Raw genomic sequence first — 25,778 nt, forward strand, 5'->3', positions numbered from 1 at the left:
CTACAGTTTTCAATAAAAAATGTATAATTGCACAAGCAAGTTCATTTATATTTTGTATTTCTTATTAAATGTCAACACTTGCGTGAGAAATATGTATTTTCTACCAACAAAAATATTGTTTTTGGAAACAATTGTGTTTTTCTTCTGTCTAGCAAATTTGCTTGTGTTGTCATATATTGAAGACTTGAGGGAAACATAAATATATCCTGATTAGAAAAAAATCTTATATGACAAGTATAATTTGGAAAACATAAAAAGTAATTGAACTGGCCTTAGGAACATGAGGATTTGTGTAATACAATAAGGTAATTTAATGGTAAAAAGCGTCCTAAGACATGCATACACACTCATATATATATAGTCAATATTGTCTGAAAATGTCTTACAAATGCATACCATAATTTTATGCAGATGTCCATATTGCATGATCAGTGCCATGTCCAACATCATCATGGTTAACAGTAAAGCTGTGGTGTTTTGATAAAATGTTATCTTAATCTGACAAAGTCCAGTTCGAGTCAAGCTCTTATTTTAATCAGCTGATGCCCACCCATTTATATGAGGGCTTGGAATATAGGGCAGTGCTTATGAACATGATCAGTATTTGGTAATTGATGCTGATATATGTACTTTTTATAGATGTTATACATATTTATATGTTATATCTAAAAGCGGCCTGCACTTTTGTTTAACATAACACGGTTCATGATTCTCAAATTTGCATTCAAAGTAGATTGCTTTTGATGTACTGACAGAGGTCTCAAGGCTGATGTTTAATGGATTTAAATTCTCGTCTCTCTCTTGAATACCTATACCATGGACAATATATGTAGTACTGACCTCTGACAGTATATCTTCATTTGAATCAGAGTTGTTCCAGTATAAAAGGGTTGCAGTTCTGATAGTTTGACTGCATCAGATAACAAGAACTGAATTGATGTTGGCCATTACATCTCGGCGGACACATGGTTTTATTCAAAGTTCCGACAGTGATATAGGTAGTTTACAATCACACACACACACACACACACACACCGATACACACAGTTCATTGTGTGTGGCAAAGTTAAACATGGTTTCAGTTGCTTTTTTTGTTAGAATCTGGTCTGAAACTACAAAATGGTTTGATCAGAAGATATGACACAAAGCATTTCCACGCAATCCAACTTAAGATTTTTATGACATAAGACTTCACATGCTAACACATGTTTTAAAAGACAGAAAACCATGCCTGATGAGAAACAAGAAGAGACAAAACTATAGTATGTGTTAAAAATTTTATCACGCTGAAGTAATGCATGATGTAGTTAGAAAGAACATGGTGCTAAATTTATATGTATGTATATATGTGTTTGTGTGTGAACATGTGCACATGCTTAACAAGCATTTACTTTGAAGCAATGTAAAAACAAAAATAAAATATTAAAGCAGGTATTCCTAAAACTTATGTATTTTACTTTTCCAAAATAACAGGGCCTTATTCACATAGACGATAACTATTTTCTTATTAGTACAGCATTTTGCGGGTGATTCTGGACAGAATGTTCTAAGGTTTAGCATAGTACCTTAACTTCATACCATATACTTTCAGCATGGAAATACGTTGCAGTAGGCATTGGTGTTGGTGCTGTTGGATTTGTAGCGACTCCACTTATTGCCACAGCTGCTCTTGGAACTGTCGGTTTTACATCAGGGGGAGTGGCGGCAGGTAGCATAGCAGCTGCTATGCAGGTATCATTACACTATTTGAATCAGTCTGTAATTATTGCATATCAGAGTAACTAAATATAAATATTTTTTCTCATTTTCTCTTGGTAGACCTGCTGACAATTGTAGGATATCTCTTGTAAATTATTAACAAACAAATTCCAGGCCTAAGCAGAATTAAAAGTTCATAGTTATTCAGTTAAATTCTGTAGCATTTGAGTAGGATGATATGATTATAAGCTCAGATTTGTGCCTTTATAAAATATTATTTTTAACTTAATGTCTTGGTTATTTCCTTCAAATGTAACTATTGTTTTTAAAATGCAGCATACTCAATACTGAATATTTGGTAAAATGTGTTCTAATGATTAGTTCATAAAATGATTTGAGACTTTGTATATCAGATATGTTGTGGCAAGTAAAAGTTGCCTTGTGAATGGGTAGAAAAATAAAAAAATTTTTATAGAAGAATTATCTGGCTCATAATATCTTGCAGGCCTCAATCGGAAATATTGCAGCTGGCTCAGCATTTGCAATGGCGCAGTCGGCTGGGGCAACTGGTGTTGTGAGTGTAGGGACTCAGATAGCGGGAGGAACAATATTTGGAACATTGGGTGCAGCTGTAATGAAGTTTTTTAAGAGAAAACCAACTGAAGAGAAAAAATCTGATGAGAAAGAATAGTCAACTTCCTCTTAATAGTTTCTGATGAATCAGCTGTCCAGAAATTTGTTGACAGTTTAAAGTCCTGCAGAATAATCTTCTGAGATATATGAGTTATGAGCAGTACACTAGATATTTATTATATTGTCCCAGATTTCTAAGCATCTGTTTATCAAATTGAAGCAATGAAATCTTAAATTCATGCACAGTATAGTTTCACAACTGTCATATACATTCAAATGCCAACTCAATCATAGTTTCCATACACAAAAATGATGTAATTCAAGGTGATTTTGTGCCTGCTTTGAAATTTGTTAAATGTTGTCAAATGAAATTAATACCTGGTCTTAGGATAATGTCGGTTATTTGCCATGTCAATTTCAGGTGATTGAAGTTGTCTTAAAAGTCAGACTAGACTTAAGACATTTGATTGGTCAAATTTAGGTCAGTCTTAAAATTGATGATAATCATATCAGTTGAGTTTTGACTTAAGTTGAGGCCAATACTAGAGTTCTGTTGTTGAGATCAAGGCCAGGTTGTGATATTTCTCTTTCCACAAGAATAAATGCTACATTCAGTGAAACACATTCCTATATAAAATATATATTGTTTTCAGACAACTAAAACAAAGTGTTTATAGGGAATACAATCTCAGTATTACAAAAGATTGATTCAAAATTGGTATAAGATTTTGTAATATGCATTGGGCATAATTATTATAAATTTAGTAGTTGCAAACATGTAAACTTTGGCTGCAGTATACATGCAATATATAATGCAGCCCATCCCAGTAGTGCATTACATCATTTATGAGTCACTGCATATATATGGTGGCTAAACAAATTAGGCTATGGAGAGAAATGACTTGACTTCTTATACATAGTCTTCTTTGTACATCAGTTATTAAGTGCGTGCCTCCAAATTGGTAAGAACTAAGCCCTGACATTTACAAAGATGACTGATAACTTGATTGAAATTACAGTTATGCCAATTCTGTTACAATATTCAATATAGTTATCAATACTGTATTTGATGAGATTTGATCTTTTCATATATATTTGCACAGTGAGATCTGTCTATATAAGATGATCATAAGATAGGAAACGTTTTCATATCTAGGCAGGTGACATGAATATGAGGAGTAATTTGTTTAGTATGTTTGCTGCACTTTGAGTGCATTCAAACTTGACAAAAAATATTGATCATTACAGTACTAACCCCAAACTGTTAATACTTACTTGAATTGAACTATTATCATTAGTTTGGAAATGCTCATGTTGCAGCCTCTTTGATTTCAAGCTTCAAAAAGTTGTATTCTTGGAGCTGTGGGGCTTCTTGGTAATTCTGTTTGTGAACTTCTAGTATTGAAGAATAAAAATTAATAATCAGCACATACAGAATTCTGTACAAATATACTGGAGTATATCCAATTTATGAAAGAATATATTTATTTCATGGATCAAGCTAGATCACAAAATATCATGAGTAATTACTTTTGTAGTCATAACAGATGTTGACAGACTCCTATTTCAAGTCAATATCAGTACTTTGAATATATTCATGAAAAAGGTATACCGTGGTATGATTGACACTCAATGTGTGTCATATACATGTAAACTATTAACATGGAAGACAAAAATTGGATTTGTTTCCAATTCCTATGGTCTTGAAGTTGTTTTCATGTTTAGAAAGTTTACTAGAATAAGGGACCTATAAATATGACATGAAAATACAATGGAAACTACATAGAGAAACAATACTTAAATTAATGTTGATGAAATGATCTGATAAGAAGGTCAAACACTGGTTTTCTTTATGTAATGTTGTTGGGAGTTGAGGCAACAACTTTCCGCCTGTTACCAATTTATTTGCTTTATCAAAGACTAGGGAGTAAGTAATGGCTGTGGAAAGCTTAATAAATTATAAAAGTATTATCTCACAAAAATATTATTTTAAGTTTTAAAGTACATTTCATAATTTCTTTTTGAAACTTTCTGTTTGTCTGTGCCTGTATTGAATGAATTAAGTTTTGACAAGTATGTCACAAAATGTTGTTATACAACTATGATAACGCCTGTGTGATATGAACAAACCCCATATTTTGTTGTTAGCATTGACATTTATTCTTACGTTTGTAGATACCTAACTGCAGGTTAGGGGTATTAGTAATCCACACAGGTTGTCATCACCCATATCATTTGCCAGCATATACAAGGAATGTGACACATTATGGAACCAATTTTGTTGTAAGTGTTCTAGTTATTGTCTTATTTAATGCATACAACTTTTTTTATGAGCAAAACATAACAAGCAAATTTCACACCGGAATCTATCCAGGACATTTAACATTTTATACATTAGAAGCATAAAATAGAAATATTTACCAAATTGAAAGAAGATTAAAATAGCACTACAGAGGTCATGCAACCAATATTACAGACATAAATATGAGTATCTTTTCAGTCTAACATCAGAACACCATTAATTTTCCTAACTATGACATACATCCATATCTCAGACTGTACTTGGACCAACATTCCACATAACCTTTACATTTCTTGGGTGATAGTGACATAATCAATTACACACAATTGTGATTGAACAATATGAATTGGGAGATTATGCACTACAGTTATACACAAATGATTTTTTTAATTGTTTCCCAGACTTCTCATTTTCATTTGTACATAAGAACTAGCTACACACACACACACACACACACACACACACACACATATGAGCTTGATTTATCTTTATATATATGTATTGTGTTCAGTTGTGGAGGTGGTATTTGATATGATAATAAAAATTTATTGACCTTTTCTTTTTACCAACTTGTTTGATCTTAATGGTATATCACTAAATTAGTATTGTTTTCTTTTCCTGTTTTTGACTTAAACATTTGTATTAAGGACTTGAAGTTAAAAGTTCCAGTTTGCATTAGATAAATGAAAATATATGAGCTGGTCTTTCTAATCATAGTTACGAGCAAAAGAAGTATATTTATATCAACTATCTTGCATTTTTTCATCTCATTTATTCAGTATTTCACAGAGACTTTTGATTTCCCCTTTGAAAGAAATATGCTAAAATTGTAGAATAGTATTTTTTTTCATATGTATAGAAAAAAGGAATGCAAACTGTGCTTAATTATTGAATTAATTAGAAATATACAAACCTTTTTAAAATGGGGCTGGTAAAGATTCATTAAAAACTATTTACAAGTAATATGTACAATCGCCCTGCATTTATTTCCTTCATTATATACTCTATATGTCTAGGCTATGGTGCTGACAATCCTTGTTCGATCTTCATTGAAACTTGTAATTATGTTTATTTCAATGATATTTATACTGCAAAATGTCCATGGATTCGCAGGGTAGAACGTGGTTTGAGGGCGATATTGGGAAGTATCAAGAGAATCATATTTTTGTAAAATTTGTATAATTGTTTCTCTTTAGTCTGGCATGATGCATCATTCATCCTAGTTTTTTTTTGATGTGTTTTGTTGCTTTATTTCCTGTACAAGTATAAATTCTAGCTTGAAGACCTGAATTTATAAACATCACTTGTTATGAAACACTGCATTTTGGTAGGAGAGCCGCCTTCAAACATTAAGGTAGCACATGTGTAAAATAGTAGTTATATGATGGGGAGTTGTTTGCCAAACTAATCTGTTCTGTTTGACCTAAACCATTAAAAAGATTTTATCCAATTTAAAATGGTTTCAGAGTTTTGTAAACTAACTTCTGACCATCTGCAACCCTGTACTTCACTTTCAATGTTTTTTTAGGGAAACCACAGAACATGGACCTTCACCAATGGCTCATTGTATTGTTTCTCATAAAATATTGATGACACTGGCCCTACATGATTTTACTATAAAATTGTAATTGCTGCTGACCAAACATTCTTTTCATAAAATGTGTCAAGTCCAATGACCCAACAATTTTCAACATAAAACTAATGACCCAAGAATTGCTTATATAATTTTAAGTGTCATTATTTGTAAAAATAAAAAAACAAAATCAAATTAGATGTAAAATGAAATTATTAAAAATGAACTTGTAAAACAGACCTATTAAAACAGACGGGAAGCCACTATTCAGCAAATGAAACAATGCATCAAGGGTGACCCATTATACCCCAGCATTTTGATACAGTGTTGGAATGCAGTAGCATATGGCTTTTCAAATTATTTGTAGACCATAAACATTACACATACACACACACTTGATACGTATCAATTTTTCATGACCTAATCTTTAAAAAGTATCGGTATTAAACTATCAAAATAATACACCATCTTTATTGATTTCAAATTAATGGCACCCAATTAGCCATCCAGTTAATTGCAGCTTTAGAAACATATATTGGGTACAATGCATAGTTTGCTCCTGACCAAAAGTAACACTACACAAATATCAGATGAAATTTTCAGTCTGTTTATTACAAACCCTTATATAGTCCAATTTGTGCATTCTTTTACATTGATTCATCTATTATTATTTAGATCTACTAGATATTAATACAGAATAGTTACCATATGGGACTGACAATATATGTCATGAGGTGAAAGAGCATCTATGTTTATCGTGACGTTATATATATCACCATGGTAGGACCTAATTTAATTTATCTCTTTTTGATTTAGTTTCGTTTCATAAACACTCTTTGTAAATAATTTCAAACAATTTGGAAATACTCTACCAAAACAGTAAGAACCAAATAAAATAATACTGTTTGTGATTGTTGTAGATAGTATATGAAAAAAAATAGGTGTGAAATGATGAAAAGTTCAGATTAACGCTGGTATCGAAATAAAACTCATAAAGAAAATCAAAATTACTATAAACCGAAAGAACTCTTGTGGTTTAGGTGTCCCATCTATTGAGTGTTTGATTGAATGTTGAAGTTCCTAAAGCTACATGCATATAGATTCCATATGTGGATCATTTAATTCCTTGTGAAGGTTTTTTATATGGCCAATCCTGATCATCAGAGAAAATGATTTAATTGGAGTTATTTGCATCCTATCGATGCAAAACAAACACGGGCCAAATTATAACAAAATGTCATCATATATAGAGATAGATACTCATAATTGATGCAGATAAATTTGAAGAGTTTTTCAATGATCGGCAATCAGTCTGTAATCAAGGGGATCCTACAGGGATATTAAGAACTTTATATTTAGTCTCTTAATTCTCCCAGAAGTTTGTTTTGTCTAAGATATTTCATCAAACGATTTACAGCTTCATTGTCTCAGCTATGAAAATTAAACCCAATGTTCATACCGTAGTAACAAATTCATATCCATCCCAGGGTTATCAAGTTGACAAAATGTCAGGTGAAACAACTAATTATGAGAGGTACAATATACTAACAGCACAGGGAGACTCTGAGAGAAAAGATTTTGTGTCTTTAATTACGGATTTGTTGGAACTGTTTGATAATTGGAATGTAGTTACTGATTACATAGCTCTCCTCTACGAAGCTTCTCTTTAGTTTCCAGCTGCCATGCATAAAATAAATTATTGCCAAGTGGGTGTGACCCACGATTTGTTAGCCATTATGACAAGGCATAAAATACATAAAACAATAAAGGACATACCTATCTGCGATATCAAAAACAAAAAACAATACGTTGATAAAAACAGATGATTATTTTCTTTTCTTCTCAGATCATTGTTAATAAAATCAGGATCATAAACTATAAGGATTGTCGAATCTTAAAGTCAGATTCAACTCGGTGGAAATCATACTGTCAGTACTCGTGTGGGTCACGTATAAGCAATTATCTTTATTAGCCACTGCAGCTGAGAGGCATGAGGTCCACTGGTCAAAAAAGTACTTTCAAGTGTACAATACAGAATACAGAATGTATCTTCTGAGAAAAATAATATATCAATGTTAGTCATAACTATGGAAAGTGCAATGATTAAACATACTTGTTTCTATTTTTAACTAGATTGTAATAAAGGTATCATTGTGACTAATATGTATACATCATGTAGAAATCTACGTCGCTGAGAGATGAGCATAAATCATTATAGTGAAGCATAAGATATGGGTCACAGTGGTCTTACATTGCAAGGGGTAGTACTAAAGGCAATATATTTAATTATCACACATTATAACTCCTAAAGATTGCACACGAAATTAACTTTAAATATATAATCTCAACAAAGTATATAGATCAAATACATCCGTTTTGGCAATAAGGGTGAAACATTTATTGAGATGGTTTTTTTCATCAAATTTCATTAGTCTAGGTGGCAAAGTTTGTTTTTAGCATATCACAACCTACATGTTCATGAGATAAACACAACCAGCTTAACGAAAACCAGCAAAGGTGAAACAGAGGTCACATTGACCTTTATTTATATTGAGTTACAGACAATATTTAAGTCAGACCAGTTAAGTATGTGAATATCATGCAACGCGCAACTTGATAGTACTTGTATTGACACACTGTCCCTAACCTAATAGCAATATTTAGAAAAAACTGGAATATATATTCCTAATTTCTAACGTAATTGTTTACTTATTTGTTGCTTTGTCATAGCGTCAAGACTATGGTCTTAAACTAAGTAACAGAAAAGACTGAAAACCAACACATTTAGGTAAAATTCAACATATAATTTATGTTCCTAAAATGCAATGTGAAAATTGAAAAGAACTTACAGTATTGCAAATTATCCCTATTAGTCCTAAAAGTTATATCATAAGTCCAAATGTATGGAGTATTCAGAATTAATTCAAGTGGTGTTCTAAATGAATTCCAATGTTAAATATGCTACTGTACCAGATAGCCTTGAATAGTGTGATGGGCTAACAATCTTTATGTTTCACAATGATACGATCCAAAATGTCTCTGAACAAATTCACAATTATCCTAAAATAGTACTTTAGCCTGAAAGTAGTACTGAGCACTTTGTAATTCCAGTTCATAACATAAACAAATAAATCCTCTCAAAATTGAACACAGCTAAAATAATGATTATTCTTTGGCTGTTAACATAGGAATGAGTAATTCTGATGTACACAACAATGAATATAAAAAAGTAAGACATAACAGAAGAACCAGGATGAGGGTCATTTTCTGATTAAATTCATAAATAAGATCATTTCTAGAAACTTTAAAGGTAAAAAGACCAGATGAACACTTTATCTACAAGTGCAATTATCTTAATATATAATATAGTCTTAAAAAACCTATGTAATGTGTTGTTTATAATTCAAAATACATTAATCAGGTAGGCCCAAACACGTACCCTCAGTTATGGAATTAAGTCCTATCACACAATGCATAATCATAAACAAAAGGCAAACATACAACACAAATTAAATATACATAACACCTCACGTCATAAGGAAAAGGAAAGATTTATAAAGTTTTTTTTTACTCATTTAAATATACATATGATACTAAAATTACATAGGCTGATAGCTGATGAATATTATTAGATATAGAGAACATAAACAATGTAGTACTTCTATGCACATGAAAGTGCATCTGTATTTAGAGTACCTTTCTTCTTGATCAGCCTAATGCCAATGAAAAATCTGCAACATCAAATTTAAGCTTAACACTCTCTGATATTTGCTTTTCATTTTGTTAATGAAAGTTAAGGGGGTTGTGATCACTGAATACAATGATTGGAGAAGGAGCTGAACTAACATACTCTTAAAAGTGTTGCAATGCCAATATCAAAGCCAAACATTCCTTCTCGATAGCTGAATAATTTCTCTGGAGATTGTTTAAATTTTTTTTTATAGAAAAATAGCACACTGGCCGATCCACACCATTTTTGTCTTCTTGAACAAATTCTCAACCAACCCCTACATCACTTCATCAACAGACATTTAATTTATTGACTGAAATTTATAACTGAACAGACCTTATTTATGTATGACCTTTAATTTATCAAAAGCCTCCTGATGTACCAAGACTGAGCAAATGGTGTTATGCAGTTTGTGGATGACGTTAGCTGCATGCTTACGGAAGATCTTTTTGTAGTCTTTCGGAGCATCCACCAATATATAATAAAGGACCAGTTACACATCTTTCTTCTTTTTCCTTCTGCTGTGTTTACCTTCTCTAATATTTTTCTGGAATCGCAAACTTCTGGTCTTGGTAACCATTTGCCCCAAGTGCGTAGCTTTTGTTCCACCATTATCTAAAATGTCAACACAGATATCCCAAAAAGACAACTTCTTACCTTCTTATACTTCATAAATGTTGAATAAAATTATTGTAACATATTTTGAAACAGAGCATAGTAGATTCATTCAGCGTCTCAGTGTAGTCACATGACTGATGTTTGTTACTATCGTATTATGAAATGTGGTGTAGTATGTACATGAAGACCTAATAAAAGTTGTATTTCTCTGAGAACAATGTCTGGTTTTATCTGCATGTGAAGCAGCTCACTGGTAAGTCCCCTTCTAGTGGACAACTCAACAATAAGTGAACAGAACTGAATATTTTCATCAACGGAATTGAGATGCTCCATGATGAAATATTCAGTAAGGAGGAAATTAAGGGGTCATTGAAATCATGGAGGGGCAGCCAGTGTTGAACTGTAGGTTTTAAACATTTTGCTACAGAAAGGTGTAACGATTTTAGTTTCTTACTTTTAAACTAATATTTTTTCTCATATATGACTCAACCCATCTAACCAAGTTATAATTCATTTGTGGATATTTGTAATAACTTTTAAAGTTGTGTTATAAATAAAGAAAATGCCATCATTAGTCTTGTAAGAGGATGTCGTCATGGGATCCTCTTGCGCCTTATTTGTTTATTATCACTGTTGAGATTTTAGCTATAAATTTGATGTCCAGGGTCGCATTTTTGATGTGAGTGAGTATAAATTAGGTTATTATGCTGATGATGCTTTTATAATTCTCAGTGGATTGCAACATTCTCTTAAAGCCACCATGAATATCCACCAATACTCTTTTCTATTATCTTAAATATAACCTAACAAAAACAAATGTTATTTGGATTGGAAACAAGAAATTTTCTAATGAAAGAATATGTCCCGATATGGAACTTAAACTGGTCTTCTTCTAACTTTACACTTCTTGACATCAACTTTTCTGTAGACGTACAACAAATGGTGAAAATTATTTATAGCAAGAAACTAATAAAGGCAAAAAGAATTCAGGTAAGCTGGAGTCAAAGACATCTTTCATTAGTAGGTAAAGTAATTGTTGTAAAAACTCTTTATTCTGCCCATATTCATACATCTTAGTTTCAGCAATTCCAAATCCATCAGCACAAACTGAAACAGAACTAAAAGGTATGTTATATAAGTTTTTGTGGGGTGGAAAATTAGAGAGAATTAAACGTGATATACTAGTAGCCCCGGTCAATGATGGAGGATTAAATATCATACACATTTATTCATTCATTAGGCATATAAAGATAAGATGGGTTAAAAGATTATTGGAAAAGGAGGATGGAGCATGGCAGAACCTAGTCAATACAACCATGTCAAGAAATATAAAGGATATTTATAATTTAGGGAGGAGAAAATTAGAATGTTTAAGTTCATTAAAAACGGTTTTGGGAGAGCTGTATTGTTGACAGTATTGAAACAATAATCTGCAAAATTCAAATGATTATTTATCCCAGAGTTTTTTAAATTTTGTTCCACATAGAAACTTCCATCAATATAAATCCTAGAAAGATGCCGGCATTGAAATTCTTAATGATTTAGTTGATGATCACGATAATTTAATACCCCTTTTTAATGATTTTAACAAAATGGATGCGACAGTTTTTTGAAATACTTTTCATTAATATCCGAAATCAAAATCTTGGAAAGATGCAATCAAAAACCATTTGACTGACGAACATGTTTGATAAGCAGGAGGATAAAATAATGAACTTGCAAAAACTCACTAAAGTTTTTTTCACAAAGATTTCTTAAGAAGGTAAAGAGGCAACTCACTGCAAAGCAAGGAACGTGGATGCAATTATTAAAAAAGAATATAAATAGTGTAGAGTGGTCTAAGATTTATAGCTGGAGAAAACTTTGTCCTAAGGATACAAAGTTGATCACTTTTAATTTTGAAATTATTCAAAGAATAATTGTCACCAATATCTTCTTGATGAGAATTAAGATATTAGATGACAACAAATGCAATTTCTGTAAGAGTGAGAACAAAAGCACTGAACATCTATTCTACGACTGCAATATTACTTCAAAGTTTTGGTACTCTTTTACAAAGCATGTTGCACCTTGTTGTCAAAATATTGTCCATTTGTCCAAATAAAGAAATATTTTTAAGAAGTGAACAATTTGACATTTTGTATAATCTCTTGCTTATTTTGGATAAATATTATATTTTCACTTGCAGATTTAACATAAAAAATACTTCCAATTATGTTTTTAAGCAAATAGTTCAAGCGCAGAAGAACATTGAAAAACATGCTGCTAACTTAAACAAAAGAGGACCAATTTCTTCAAAAACGGGCCTCAACCATGAAATTGTAACTTGTGCAATGCTTAAAACAGGGAATAATACTTTAATATTGTGAAGTCTAAGTCACCTATACACTGTTACTTTTGTCAGCCTATCTGTGTCAAATGAGATTGCATGCAATATGCATATGTGCCTGCTTGTATGTGTCCTTTACTTGTTTATGTATTATTTATTGTCCCTAGATTAATTGATAACCAGAAATGTTTTGATTGTAAGCTAACCTTGGGATGGTGTTCCCTGACCCAGCGATCAACCTATTAGGGGGATAATAAAGAATTCATAAGAAAGAATATCTATATGGGTGGTAAAACTGATGTATGGGTTATGGATCTTGTCTTCTCTGAATGTAATACGACTGTTTTTCCATCTTCTTTTGTAATTGGCTATGTAACATTTTGCTAAGGTCACTTCCAGATTTTTATTGGTTTGGGTTTTTTTTAGGTAAAGGTTATTTTTGCATGTCTACATTTAAAATTTGAAGTTTGTTTTCACTTGCATTGTCAAATATATCTAGTTTGGAAAAATGTTTCCCGTGGCCCTAGGTTTTGGGAAGGTTTTGGTTCTTAAAGTTCCAAAAGCTGACTTGGTGAAAGTCCTAGGTGAGAGATAAAGTAGAAACAGACAGTCCATTTACTGTGTTTTCAGTATGTTCAATCGTTTTTATTATGTGTTTATACTTTTGCTTTGGTGCGATTCGACTTTGAATTAGGTTCTAAAGTCATTTTGAGATATAATTAATGCAAAATGGATGCCGATCAAGTATGCCATGTGAACAATCGTCCTTTGTCGACAGTAAAAGAATAGATATTCTCTTCTGTTTGAAAATTTGTCTTTCCCTCCCTTAAAAACTTACGAGCGGATATGACATTTCACCATTTGTTTCTTCCTTAGTTCTTATATACTTGTCCTCGCTCTTCACCCCTTTGTTACAATGTCGGGGTTCTGGAATATGTTTTTCTTCGGATTTTAAATTGTTTCCGGGATATATCACAAGGAGAGTAATTCCAATATACTACAAGTAGGTGACAAGTGCCTATTTTATATTGTCGATTGACTTTGTATTTCCCGCTATTCATGAGTACGGGCTTATGATCGCTTGATGTCGTTTATGGGAGGCCACCAGATCGTTGACTCGGGACTCCAGATCTCTCGGAAGAATTTTACATCCTTATGACCAATTAATTATTTCTCGTTGGAACAACTGGATTTATTCAAACAAAGCGTCGTAGAGATGCATTGCCGAGCTCGAGTGGATAGGATACGCACCTGCATTTTATATATATATATATATATATATATATATATATATATATATATATATATATATATATCTTACAAAGATATTTCCGTGTCACTGATGGATGGTCAGATTAGAAATCTGCAATCGAATGCCTAAATCAACCGTTGATTAACACTGAGATTATCACACATGCAGTTACGAGGCGGGCAAAATACACCAGCGCTAAATGAGCGACAACACGCCCACGTTAATGGTGCAATCACGAAAACATCGATAACACTGCGGCTGAGGCCGCCAATATGGCCAAAACTGCACGTATATTCCCGCTTTTCGCAGCCATACCGGTGCTGCGGACCGCTGCAGCGCTTGTAGTCACCAAAGCACTGCTTTTTGCGCTGCAGAATATGCCGGACAAAACATTGCTGAACAAGTAATGTTGGAGAACTGGGTTCCCACGGAAAAATGGCACGTCCTCTCCTTGGTTTATTTGCTCGTAGTCAATTATACCATACTTATAATCACTTTCTGTGCCGACGGAAATATGTTCAGCATCGATGAAAATACGAGCCACCTTCTGCAGGTCTTCTTTTAACTTTCATTCAGGCCTTCTCGTTCCACCTTCTCTTCTCGCCTAACAATGAAATACATCTGCTTCCATATGTCATATCATTATTTTTAAAATTCCTACTATTCTACCATTTTACACTGCATGTTTTGCAAATTGTTATATGCAGTAAAAATATAAATAAAAAAAAAACACCTTTGTCTTGAGGAGTATATGGCCTAGGTTTCTCAAAGATTTACCGCAGACTCGGCTTGTTAGGTGCGTTTCGCTTCATTTCGCTAGCTAAAATATCTCAGTGCTAATATGTCATCGTATTTTGGTGTAAAAGGAAACGGAGTATACATGCTTACCTAATCAGTGAGATTACTATGTGAACTGCAATTTTGTGAAAGTGATGCTTTTAAAATACTGCTACTACTGCTGTGAACGTAAGGGACATATTTTGATCATAACTATTGTATACATGACTACCATCGCGTTCATTTATCAAATAGTAATTAGACATATGAAACTTTGAAGAGAAACTGGTATAAATGCATATATTAAAATAATAATTATAAGAGTATGGTACATACTTCATCGAGCAAGGAATGTATGATGTAAGAGTCTGGAATATATGGTATCGGAAAAGGTGTCTGATATCTACACGTCTCATGCAAATTACTTATAGGCTGATATCCTCCTGATTATAAACGTGTAAAGTAATATTAGTAGTGATTGAATTAATAATAGTAGATGCAAGTTAGCAAATAGGAACAACAATATTATAACTCGTTTGAAAACTCATCTATGGTGGTTAAGCCCTAGTTGTCTCCTGACGAACTACAATTATTTGCCTTATATGCAGTGAAATAATTACCTTTGTGTCTACTGTTGTGCATTATATTTACTAACATACTCTAATCAAAACTTGGGTGTTAAAGATGGTATTGAGTTTAGTATTGAGTAAAACCTGTTTGTATGTGTCGATTCTATGTTAAATGATATATGCTTACGATGATGAGTTCGACGAGAGAGTTAAATCGACAATTAGATAATTTAATTACTTACTCCAAATATCAAGAATAATGTTGACTGTGTTTCTTATATATTTCATCTAATTTTCTGCATAACCGATGATATGTGTAGGTAAGTTGGAGTGGAATAAAACGTTTGAGTAATCATGGCTTGAACGTGCCTATTATAAGTAAACTTCCAAGCACATGAAGCTAACACAACTGCCGCGAACGGCACACAATATACCTGTCCATGATGGATAGCATGAATATTGAACATGGGTAGGTGATTCGTAGGTAACTGAAAGATTATACAAAGACATTTCCCTTCATTTGTTAGAGTGACCTTGATCTTCAACTGTTAGGCATTTTTCGTATCTTACGTAGAAACTATCAGTAAATATTGGGTTAGAATACTGATGTAGAACTAACTCTTTTGTGGTGAAATCATTTGAATTGTTAGCGACCTCGACCTTTATTCATTTTTATAAAAACTCAAGTTTTCTTCCCTACCCCAAGTGTAAACCATCGACAAAATCTGGTTGAGGTATACGATATAGATCTAATGCAATTGTATATGAACCATTTTTGTTCTATTAGCAACATGGGTGTTGGTCTTTGTGTTTTTTACCCTGAAATGAACAGGATTCTTCCTTACCATATGTGTAAGCCATCCTCAGAGTGTATTAACTATAGATGCTGGACATTTAAAGTAAATAACATACAAATAGAGAGACGGACAACTACATAAAAAATGTGCTAATCCTTATGAGGGTTGTAGAAAAACTGAAGAAATAAAACCTTTAAAAAAGAATCACTTCCACAGGAACGAAAACGTGCTGCCTTAAAAGATATAAACAATGTAAGAACGTTAGAACTCTGTACAACGCATGGAATCTAAAGGAAGAAAAATATTTTATTAAACTTTATTGCATTAGTCATAAGGTCAGTACACTAATACCATTTAATGATTATGCACTAAGTTTGATACAAGTCATCAAACCATTGCCATATATTTGGGCAAAGTCATTTTTTTAAAATAAATTTTTATCTTTCATTTAAAAATCATGACGAAATTTACTTCTGAATGATTGAACATTGAATTTTTGCAACTCATAGGAGCATGCAAGAACATTAAGGGAGAAAATTCTGGTGTACAATATGACGCTAATATTTCTAAGACCAAAATCAAGAATGATTTGATGATTATATTGACAAATGAATATAGAATGAAATCTTTTAAAAATAATATAACGACGACTTCTAATTGGGTAAGCGCAGCAATGACGTTGATAAATTAATGTAAAAAAAGAGGGAGTGCCCACTGAAACAAATACATATGTTAATATGTCTGATTTCTTAGATCTGTTTCACTTCCCATCATTATAGTGAACCACCTGATATAACATATAATATGTGCACTTATCGTCTTGACATTGAATATATATAAAAATTATGCCATTGGTTTGTGCAGTAATCGTGCAACATGTAATGCACAAGTACCTTGCGTGTCGCATTCTTTACAGCTATTCTACTCTCTGTCTCTGTCTTTGTTTACCTAGTAACACGCATGTGCTTTGTGATGAATGACGATCATTGACGAACAAAAGAAATAATTTAATCGAACTGGTAACACGAAAAGTTATAATGTAATCTTTCCTCCGTAGATACATGCACGACACTACAGTGGTCACCGATGTTCTGAACATTTTTGGTTTTCATTTTCAATTATACAACGTAGCAACGTCTGCTATTACTATTGCACGCAATGTTGGAAATGTATTTGTATGATTATACATGATCATAGAATGACAAAGAAATACATACATTGATATTGTGTCAGGATTTTCTACGCAAATCAGTGCTAAAATGAAATTAGACAAAATGTTTGTAAAGAAAACGAAAATATGTGATAAATGCAATCAACGATACTTATCATAAATATGCAAATGCTTTAAACAATTATGCATACAATCAGTCTTATTTATACATAATAACATTGATTATTACTCGTAGATATATCCGTTTTGGCAGTCAGCTTGAAATAGGTGTATTAGTCGTAATGTCTACGATCCCGAAAATAGTTCCCATAACGTAGGAATAAACCACTCCCCTTTTTGCAGTCGCTTTCTTATTAAAGTTGGTACTGGATAAGAATTACATATATATTTAAGGATGAGAGGAAAACATTATTTTACCCATATATGTTTCTTCTGAATCAGATACCCTTATCGAATCTTATTTTTGTTCTCACTCCAGCACTGCTTATTTAAAAACACCGTATGACATATGTTACAATAATTGCTCTGATATTTTTAAATTTAATGAACATAATAACATACGCAAGTATCCGTGCAAACAAGTTTTTTTTTCTTCTTCAAGAATACGAACATGGCCGGTAACTCAGTCAACTTAATTTTACGTGTCCATACCATATTTCTTTCCCTTATTTTAATTTTTTTCAGATAGTATCAAATTGTAACTTCAGCTATAAGAAAGGAAGACATGAAACACACTGCTTAAACACATTAAACGTTATTTGAAAAATAAGAAGAAAAGTGAAGGTAAGAAGGAATTATGTACATGTATATCATTATGTCGTGGATATCAGATTACTCATATTTTACACTACCATACAGCTATTATGCTTTAGCAAAGGAAAGGTTGTTTAAGGTTCACAAGATTAAGAAACGTCTTACTACTTCTTTGATGCGACGGTAGGAGGAATAGATCCAGTGTGGAACTATATTCACATCGTCTTTGAACACTTTAAAGGCAGCATCATACACATTCTATGTGATTGCATAAAGTAACTATAATACCGTAATTTGGTTTTCCCGAAATGGAGGCGATGGAATTCAGGAAATAAAAAACTGTCCAAATGGGTGAACTCATCTGGAATAAACCTTTTTGTTCATTTATGATGAGCAGTGTCAATGGCCAATAGTGGAAATATTAATTAGTTAAGTCAGCTATGAGCAATTGCCTCATGTTACGTACTTTAGATTGTTATGTGGGACCTCCTCCAACTTTATGATCCACTATTTGGGGAATATGCAAAACGTTAGAGGTTTAATAATTAGAGTCTAATGGTCAGATTTCACTCGAATAAACAGTAACACAAGAAAGTGTGAAAACAACAAGCTTTAAAAAATTAACATAATTTATTTCCCTGGAAAAATACTGTAAATGAAAAAAATATGAGAACTAACGGTTTCCAGAATCAAATCCAAAAATAATACAAGAATAATCAACGAATAAAACTTTCGAAGTCCTAATATTGAAATGTTCTAATGATTCCAAGTTCGAATCCTGTCGAAGAATCCAAGAAGGAAGGCCATGACGTATGCTGTAGCCTGTACTGTATTGACGTCTATAGTTTCTTGTAGAAACATAATAATTAATCCTCAGGTCATAGAAATCCAAATAACATTTTCAAGAAAGGTCCTTGTTCAAGAATTCTGTATGAATACAATAATATTTCCAGAGAAACGAATTAATCTTTTAGAGTCCAAATAATCTGAAGAAAAATTAACAAATAACTCAAAAATTCAAATTTGAATACTGGTCACAACAGAAGAAAACAACTTGATATCAAGTGTTTAAAAGCCCGGACTCTGAGATCTCTCTCTCTCTCTCTCTCTCTCTCTCTCTCTTAACATCACTCTTAATACTAAGTATTTCGCAATTTCGGAAATGCCTAATTGCGAAAAAGAGGATGATGTCATCATGTTTACATGTAAAAGTCATGTAGCTCATGTATGTCCTTGATTAGAACCAATCATTTTACTCCTAGAAAATAGCTGTTTACTTGACCCTCAATCAAGGCCAGGAACTAAGTCAAAATTAGAAACAAGTGTTTCTATTATTAGGTATCTAAGGAAAAACTCAGGTCAAATTAATTTTCTGGAAAATATCAAATTACTAGTAAACAAAATTACATTACATTGACATGTAAAGAAAATAAAAAGATTCCAAAACCCACAAACAAAAAATAAAAAGATTCCAAAACTCACAAACATTCAAATCAAATCAAACAGAAATTAAATCAAATATCTTTAACTATATATATATATATATATATATATATATATATATATATATATATATATATATATATATATATATATATATATAAACACAGTATAAACGAGTTCTCTGTCACTTTCTAGATAATTATTTGAGGTATATAGCCAATCATAGAGGCATAAAATCGAAATATTTGGTCACATACTTCGAATAGGCATGTCAGAAAAAAGCAAAACCAGTAAGGTTATGTAAAACTTAACAAACAATTAAATTATCAAAGTTATAATTGAAAATGTGTGGTGTTAGAGGAATTTACAGTAACTTAGAGTATTATGAAATGAATACAAAATAATCTTGGAAAAGGAATAATAATTTAAAAAAGAAAGAAATATTCTGTATCAATTTCAGAACCGAAAATATGTGGCTTGGTCAACAATTTACAATAGTACCAGAATATTATAATAGTCCAAAAATGACCACTTTCAGTTTCAACTGAATAGTCCAAACAAATGTTTTTCCTCTCCAAAAATATCTAAGTACAACACAAAACACGTTTGCAGACTTGATGCTATGACAGGAAAATGATAAATAAGAATGGTTCAAAAATAAAAATTAATGTGACTGCTCAGTTTTCTCCTTATATATGCCTTTATTATGACTATATTTCCACATTAAAAAGCACGTGACAGATCACATGACTCAATAAGTATCGTATATCTTTATTTTTTAACTCTTGGTACATGATTTTATCTAATTTTAGTGATTTTTATTCGTGGCTGAAAATTGTACTGCTTATTTCTACTTAGATTTTGCCTAAGACTTTAAGTGACAAAAGTATGTTTTAGGAGTATTAAGAGAATAAAATTAAACAGGATCTATAAATAGATGCTTACATATAGATTGAGAACTATTAATATTTATCTTAATAATTAGACTTGCTGGTGACTTTGGGTTAATATCTCATTGGTTGGAGGAGTTTGGACGGTTTTCGAAGAATTGAGTAATTTCCCATTGAATGGGTTAGGTCACATGAATTTGTATGCTTCGAAATATTTATTGAGAGTATGCTCAGCTAATACAAATGGTGCGTCACTCATATTACATTCCCAATAATGTGCAGATAATTGTCTCACAGCAATACTTACATCCGGAATATAAACGTAGACCTGGAAGTCTGACGTATATGACTTATATTGCTATCTGCATGTCTGAAAATCGAGCTGTATGTACACAGCTGTATAGTTAGTTACTAAATAAGTTACGTAGTCGGATCGTCAGATAGGCAGGTAGGTAGTAATTTTAGGTGCATGGTGTTTGGTCTTTTGGGGTATCATAGATTCGTCAATGATCATTAGACTAGACACATTCATCATAAAATTAAAATAGTATTGTATATGTTATCCATGAGTAGCCTTATTTTTGTTTTTATTAAAACAGATTTGTAATTTGAGAGATGTCAAATTTAGCAGCCCTTTCATTTCAGCTATTCAAAGATGTTTGCCGATAATATAGAAACTTAATGCACCCCATAAGGGCTATAATTCAGTCGTACATATGCAACAGTAATCTTTGCAATGACATTATTTATTTTCATTCTGACGAATGCTGATAAAACATATCCTAATCACAATTGTTGCTAGCTATACATTTTTCAGCCATGTAATAGTGTTGTGTATTATCCTGAATTCAATCACAAAATCAATCCAAATAATGTTTATTTTCTTACGAACGAATGTTCTATTGTTTCATATGTATTTATTAAAAAATGTATAAATATCGCCGTGTTTTTGGTGTCCACTACAAAAACTAATCATGCAGTTACTATACCAGTATAGTTTCTTAACTCGTTTATATTGTATCTAAGACCTTTTGTTCCAGGAGAATTTAAAGTAGTAAAAAATGTTACTTGCCTTTAATAAAAATTAGCGTTAAAGAAAAGCAAATCTAAATTAAGTGGGTACTGAGTTCAGCTTCTTGATTTTTGTGTTGGATGAAAAAGAAAAGAAGTGCGAGCTGGTAATTTGAAATAAACATATTTTTTTATATATATTTGAGCATCAAGTTAAGGCAGTAAGCGTATCTGTTTTGGGTCTCATTTTGAAGACTGTAATTATGAAAAGTATTGCATCATACTTAACCTTGATTTTATTCTTACCAATGCACGCACTCCACTCATCAATAGGTTCCATGACTGCATCATTTTGCATATATATGAATATATATGAAAGCTTCACCTGGATGGAAACAGAACATATTTGAATACTTCTTACTTTAATGTGTACAATTCTTCACTCTTGAGGTTTTGTGACGTGGTGAATGTGACAAACGATGGATAATCAGCTTTAATTTTTATCTGATTTTTTCATTAAAGATGACAGAGAATCGTAATAAAATATACAGTGTCGATCATGGTCTGGACATTTGCGCAGAATATATGTTTGACTCTGAAGGAACCCCATTCTAAGAACGTTTACTATTCTCCGTAGTTTCATCATATTCTGACAATTGGAAATGAATAAACGAGAGTGGCTATGATGCACATTGTGTTTGTAAAGTATGTATACAAATGTTAACGTAACTAACGTAGATGCAGATTTAAATGGCCATAAACGGCCCATGGTGGCATATTTCATCTTAGATGTACATTTGTGTTATGCTTTATTTAGATTCATTGACTGAGAGAAAACAGACGTATCATTTTACAATATATTGAGGAGTTTTCTTCACAATCTACAATATGAGATGTTATCCAAAATGTGTGACTTTCTTCATTTTTAAAACCTATATATTTGAAAATAATCCAAAATTAAAGAAAATCGGCCTTATCAAATAACATAGTGACTTGTTTGCAGAAATGTATTCACACTAGCTCAAATCATATCAAAGATGCTTCCCTAATTATAGATAAAAAATGTCAGACCTCACACCACTTGACATTCCACGTTAGTGACATAATATAATAGACCTAGAACATTAATAATGATATATCGTGTAAAGAGCTTCTTCAAAAACATGTTAACGTGAAGGAGATATGTAGGATATTTAGTGTAGTTATAACTTTCACATTTTGTATCCTTAAACGAAGTGACACAACGGACATGCATGCAGATGATTTCTTGGGTGTCTTATTTCAAACGGTAATGATATGTTATTATGTTTGTAGCAAAAATATAATATTCCTTTATCACAACCCTAACCAATATTTTTGATGACAATAATTTTAATTGTTCACTGAAAGGTATCTGTTACATACGCTAGCTGACGATTCTTGTCGGTTAAAGTAGAGAAATAGAATCATCCACCGTTCTAAAACGTTTGGTTAATATCTCTTCGGTCGGGACAGGCGGAGAAAGAAATAAGATACGTGTATGCAGGTTACCCGTGTGGCAACATAAAACTTCAAATTATGCTACTTTTGACCATATTTCATAAAGTTTCACAAGTTTGGGTTAGTTTGGTTGGTTTCCATAATTAGAACCAAATCTGATGCAATTTAAAGCTTTAATCATGGCAGGATGACTCTCTTGGTTTAAGTCGAATATATTTCGGCTTTTATATCCCCAAAACTACCGGCGAAATATTTTGACCACTTCATACATATGCATTAAGAGCGAGGGGGCTGGGGAGGGCAATCGACAGCAGATGTATGATAACTCATTTAGAGTATCATTTTTGAAACACTGTTATAACTTTATGTAATTTTGCATGCAAAAGGTAATGCAAAGAAAATGTTCCAATAACCTCAGAACCGAATAATTAAGTGTTAATTATTTAATGTATCGGTCCAAAGGAAATATCATCCGTTGATTCTCGAAAAAAAGCTGTAATTCCGATTGCCATCTATTCGCAATCTAAACCAAAGAGATTTGTCACACGACATTGAACACAAATAAGTTTTAACAGAGCTTCCAATTTTCAGTAGCTTTTAGCTTCAAAATCTTAATAAAGGGAAAGTCTCAGAATTTCATATTAAATCTTTAGCATATCGATTTAGAAACGACATTGTATAACAAATCAGAGATTCCAAGTCTGATGTTAATATCAATATCGAGGATGCATTCAAATTCTCCTGCTACGTTAGTATTATGAAAACGCAGGCAACCTGATAAGATCTATGTACATTAGTTAACCACAGGAGGCAAAAGGTCCCTCCTTCCTGTATATAAATCACCGTGGTCCTAACAGGAATAACAAAGCCATGCTGAAGTCAGATGTTCTGCAGGTATATCTCCTGCAAGAATTATTTTTTATCGCTCATTTTATGTCTTTTTGTTTTCTATTTTAAAGTTTTGGATTTACTTCCTGTCGTAATCACCACTGAAATCTAACTGAAAATACGTCTTGTTGACTGAGAATATTTTTCGTGGCAAACATGAATATTCAGGCATGTTAAGTCAAGAAAAGTACAGTCATTTCAGATGCTGTTAAAGTGACTGATCAGTATGTAATGCTTTACATTCATGGACTAATTTCGTTCCTGAAATAAGACTTTAGTGTTATTACTTTGACAGTAATGATGTCACATTTGTCAATAATGTGTAGCTGTCATAGAAGCGTACATAATATTTAATGATTGGACTTAACCTATGTTTTTAAAGCAACCGCATCTCACAGTATGCAGATGACAATAATTCCATAGCTCATCTTGAGTGATACAAAAATTAATAGCATTGTTGGACAGTCAGAATTGCGCGTAAGTATCCAACATTTTAATAAAGAAAATATGGAAGAAATTTTAATCTGAAGGCGTTTTTACCAGCACAGTCCTTGTCGGGTCCCATGATACATTAATGCTGCAATATTTTGTTTTCTATGCAATGCTATTTACTCTTTTCCTTTTTAGATTAAGTTTGGTCTTTAAGCAATTTAGAGGCTTGGAGCATGACAAGATGGTTATTACTAGTGAGAGCTTTAACAACGAAAGTCACTATGACATATAGCCATGTTGATAAATTTAATGTATACAAAATACCGTATATGTTTTGTCTTATGCAGTATTGCCTATTGTAAAACAAGTTTACCCCAGGTATCATATACAGGTCAAAATGGTATTTTTGTCACAATAATTTATGTTTGACATTGAATCATTTATTGTTAGACATCTCAATCGGTTAATCTTACTGTAGGGGTACAAAATATCTTAGGTGAAAAGGGATACATGAATAATAATGTTAATACCATAAAGGTCTCTTTCAGTTTTAACCCTCTGTGTGTGTGTGTGTGTGTGTGTGTGTGTGTGTGTTTTAATGTCGTCTAGGCACTGTAGCGAGTACATTATCCGAGTTATTGAAGTAACTTAGTTGGCCTGTAATTTTCGTTGTAAAAGAGCTCTTAGTAGTAATGTAGTGGACGGGTTAATTTTCTAAACATTCCCAAGTCATAATCAAATAAAGAACGTATAGCTCATTACTTTAAATATAATCTACACATGGACAAACATTACATATATAACATCCTCTTCATAAATGATCATGACAATCGACAGTCATGCACAGAAGTTTGACACACAATGTAGATTTTTATGTATATCAATAATTTTTGAATACTGGTACATGATTTTATCTATTTTTTATAATTCTTATTCATGACTGTAATGTGGAAAGAATATCTTTAGTTAATTTTGGCCTACGTAACTTGAGTATAATATTGCATATGATGTATAAATAGATGTTTACATATGTGTTGACAATTAATAATAATACTCTTAATAATAAGACTTAAATTGCGGCTACGGCGCAGTTCCTCAGTGACTGATGGAATATCAATGTTTCAAGAATAATTATGCAATGTTCCAGTTACACACACACACACACACACACACACACACACACACACACACACACACATATATATATGTGTGTGTGTATTGAATGATACATTATGATTTTCATACTTATAATTTCAACATATTATCGTAGCAAGGCAACGGGCGACAATACTCAATAGTAAAGGAGCTTAGCGGATTGGCTTCCGTGGCATGCGACATGGTCATGCTATGATTTCTGTTTAGTTAGACTGCAATATCTTTGGTCTCCAATGCATGTGCATAGCACTTGTATTATTCAAACATTTTAATGACAT

At 32.2% G+C, this 25,778-nt stretch overlaps 1 protein-coding gene across 3 annotated transcripts in view; it reads left to right on the top strand.

Moving 5' to 3' along the window:
- The window catches only part of LOC149776248 (uncharacterized), a 122,819-nt gene extending 116,729 nt beyond the window's left edge, over positions 1-6,090 (top strand). For 2 of the 3 annotated variants that reach the window (XM_089942660.1, XM_089942662.1), the window contains exons 8-9: positions 1,592-1,731; positions 2,204-6,090. In XM_089942660.1, coding sequence (XP_089798786.1) covers positions 1,592-1,731; positions 2,204-2,389 — 326 coding nt within the window. In that variant the 3' untranslated portion in view covers positions 2,390-6,090. Of the gene's footprint in view, positions 1-869; positions 999-1,591; positions 1,732-2,203 lie in introns of those variants that run through there. The other variant, XR_016416264.1, reaches the window with a different exon arrangement.
- Positions 6,091-25,778: the final 19,688 nt, after the last annotated feature.

The sequence above is a fragment of the Sinohyriopsis cumingii genome, chromosome 18, assembly GCF_028554795.1.
Source record: "Sinohyriopsis cumingii isolate HCF-2022 chromosome 18, ASM2855479v2, whole genome shotgun sequence".
Taxonomy (NCBI): domain Eukaryota; kingdom Metazoa; phylum Mollusca; class Bivalvia; order Unionida; family Unionidae; genus Sinohyriopsis; species Sinohyriopsis cumingii.